Source organism: Fulmarus glacialis, unplaced genomic scaffold (assembly GCF_000690835.1).
Source record: "Fulmarus glacialis isolate BGI_N327 unplaced genomic scaffold, ASM69083v1 scaffold12515, whole genome shotgun sequence".
Lineage (NCBI taxonomy): Eukaryota > Metazoa > Chordata > Aves > Procellariiformes > Procellariidae > Fulmarus > Fulmarus glacialis.
The window spans coordinates 65486-68960 of record NW_009213748.1 but is presented as its reverse complement, the minus strand read 5'-3'; the positions used below and the strand labels follow the sequence as shown (position 1 = coordinate 68960).

General features: G+C 43.8%; 1 protein-coding gene across 1 annotated transcript in view; it reads left to right on the top strand.

Moving 5' to 3' along the window:
* LOC104077165 (von Willebrand factor-like) overlaps positions 1 to 3475 on the top strand; it is a gene marked incomplete at both ends in the record, with an annotated part of 88431 nt that overhangs the window by 25577 nt on the left and 59379 nt on the right. The window contains 2 exon segments of the mRNA XM_009578293.1: positions 486 to 656; positions 659 to 691. Of these exon segments, the coding sequence (XP_009576588.1) occupies positions 486 to 656; positions 659 to 691 (204 nt within the window).

Sequence of the window (3475 nt, the reverse complement as noted above, 5' to 3'; positions counted from 1 at the left end):
ACTGCTTCGCTGTCTTGGTTGGACACAGGGAGAAATTCTCAGAGCAATTTTCTCATCCCAGGTGTTACAGTAAGCTCTGATTCCTGGGAGGAGCAAGAACACAGAAAATTTTATGGCCATAGATCAGAGCAGGCCCTGTAGATTCAGGAGTGTAATGCAGCCTAGAAGGTTTAATTTTGCAAATATAAAAAGCAGCAGAAAGCAGAGGCCCTGTAAAAGGAAGTACAGCACCAGAAATAGTGGTAACAGAATACAAAAGCATTGCTTTTCCTTGATTTGTTTTACTAGTGAAACATTATTCTTTTAGTGGAGCTCATGACCTATGAGCTATGATGCTATCTATGCCTACTTGATCCTATTTTACTCTTCTGTGTGTTTTGGGTTTTTTTTACAAAAGAAAAAGAAAATGCTTACTGTGGCTCTTCTAGCTTTTCTTGAAAGCCACTGATTGATTCAGTGCAAGCATGTCTTTTTTCTCTTTTTAGCCAAATACGCTGAGGACTCCTGCTCAATTCTGATGTCTTCGGCATTTGAACCCTGTCACCGTGAAGTCAGTCCCACTCCCTATATGAAGAACTGCCGCTTTGATGTTTGCTCCTGCTCCAATGGCAAGGATTGTCTGTGCTCTGCTATTGCTAATTACGCCGCAGCCTGTGCTTCCTGGTCCAGTGGAGGGAACCTGACTTCTGCCGTAAGTGAAATGCTCCTAAAACCCACTTATTTTCCTTGTCTCAAAGGAATTTCTTTTCAATGTCAGATGAAAAAAGCTAGAATGAGATGATTTCTGCAAGATGCCAAATATTTCTTATGGCAAATGATGAGAGAATATATCTTTCCTCCACTCTAGCAAGGATGCAAAAACTGTTCACAAAGACTGCTCAACACTGGGGGAGAGAAGCAGTCATCTGACATACCTCAGCAGAGCTTTTGACTGGATTTCCATTTTCAGCTGTATTTAAGTTTCAGATACTCACCTGGAAACTTTCTGAATATCGTAGGGTAGGAATCTCCAAGTGATTTGTAGCAATGTATGAATTGCTTTTTTGGTACCTCCTTCTTTTGAGGCCCAAGCTTCCCAGCTCCTGATCTCATCAGTGACACCTTACTTTAGCCGAAGTTGAGGGTATGGAGGAAACACAAAGACAGGTACTCGGTCAAGTGGTATCATAGAACAGAATCATACAAGTATAGACAAACTTATATCAGTAGGGACCTCTGGCAGTCTTCCGGTACAACCCCTGCTCATAGCAGGGCTAACTTACAGCAGATTGCCTGGAGTCTTGTCTGGACAAGTTTTGAATATCTCCAAGGATGGAGATCCCACAACCTCTCTGGCATCTCAGCAGTTTGATTATCACCCTGTCAGTGCGGAGGTCTGAGATCTATGTCAGATCTCATTTCGTGTACATCACTCAGTTAGCGGGTGAACATAATTTTTCTAAATACATATGAGCTCCTTTCCTTCTTCTTCACGTAAATTCTAGTATATTGTAGGAGCTGATTCAAGATGAGATCCTGAACCTTGATTAACAGGCCGTGGGTGGCACCACTGAGCTAGGCAAACAAGAGCTTTGTCTGTGGCATTTTGTGTAGACATTTAACTCCCATAAGAGTCAGGAAGAGTTGAGTTTTGAATTCCCCTGAGGATTGTTTGCAGGATGCCACCTGTAATAAATGGCAACCCTGGTTCAAAAGCTTGCAGTCTAAAAAATTAGATGTTGCAAGAGGATACAACAAAAATTCACACTGCAGGTTTGGGTTACAGAGGTGGGGTAACAGAAATAATAGGATGTTTTTGCATAGATCAATCCAGTACAAGATTAATAGCCAAACTGCTCAGAAGCTGGAGCAGAAGAAGCCAACAGCGTTTATTTCTTTTCTTTCTGTTAGGACAATGTGGTAGGAAAAAATCCATTGCAATGGAATTTTGATGGAACATGGACACGCTTTTCCCCATAGATATTTGTGAAGTGGATGTTTTTCCATTTTCCTGAGCAACTTTGCTATTAAGGAAAGAAGACAATTGAAAATTTTGGGGAAAAGCATGTATGCTTGGCAGCCCTCCAGATCTGTTCTGCTACTTCTTCCCAAACGGGGTGAGAAAAACGTTTATAAACTGACTGTGTAGAAACTGGAAGAGAGAGAGAAAGAGAGGTCACTGGCCTTCCACCTGGTAGGGTCTGTACCTGTAAGGTCAGTGACTACCACAGCTTCTGCAGGCTGGAGAGTATTTACTGCGAATGAGAACAAAAGCAGTTAATGTTAAACTGCTGCATGGTTTCATAATATTTTACCTAATTTATGTAAATGTTCAGATAGTGGAACAGTAATGTAATAAAAATCCTTTTAAAAATGTGCAGGTCTGGAGGCTGAAAGAAAGAGCAGCGATAATGCACCATCGTTCTTTCTGTAATTGAACAAGTCAATTTTCACAATTAATCTTTAATAGTGCAGAGCTGCTTCCTCCTTTCTGTGCATTACAGAGCGCTTTATGCTCTCATAAAGTGACTATTTCCCTGATTGCAGATCCATCAGCCCCCATTAAATAATCCTGATGCCCCAGACATCTCCTGTCACATGAAGGAGAACAATCCCTCTTTTAATGGGCTTGAGACGTGAATGTGCAGGTTGCATAATTTGTGCTGATGGCCCAGTGCACTGAACACTCCTCTGCTCCTGCCTTGGTCAACGGAGATTCAGTTTCTTGGGAAATGACTTGACAGAACCGGTTTGCTTGATTTGAAGTGGATAAGTGGCAGGGAGATAAGTCATTAGTGTAGCACAGCATTTCTGCTGCTTGTCAAGCTAACAAGCGCATTCATCTCCCACGTCTTTGAAATTGTTTTAGTTGCAGTTTGATTGTTTAAGAGCTGACTCGTACCCTTGCAGCCCACCATGAATAAGCAGCAACAGAGCAAATCCCTTCATGCTGCATGGGAGGAGCAGATAGGCCATACCGTGTAGAGCTGTCTCTCTCATGCACATGCATGTAAAAACTGGGTAAAAAAACTGGCCAGATGGCCGGGCCCAAGGAGTTGTGGTGAATGGAGTTAAATCCAGTTGGTGGCCGGTCACAAGTGATGTTCCCCAGGGCTCAGCATTGGGGCCAGCTTTATTTAATATTTTTGTCAGTGATCTGGACGAGGGGATCGAGTGCTCCCTCAGTAAGTTTGCAGACGACACCAAGTTGGGCGGGAGTGTTGATCTGCTTGAGGGTAGGAAGGCTCTGCAGAGGGACCTGGACAGTCTGGATCGATGGGCCAAGGCCAATTGTATGAGGTTCAACAAGGCCAAGTGTCAGGTCCTGGGTCATAACAACCCCATGCAGCGCTACAGGCTTGGGGAAGAGTGGCTGGAAAGCTGCCCGGCAGTAAAGGACCTGGGGGTGTTGGTCAACAGCCGGCTGAATATGAGCCAGCAGTGTGCCCAGGTGGCCAAGAAGGCCCACGGCATCCTGGCCTGTATCAGACATAGT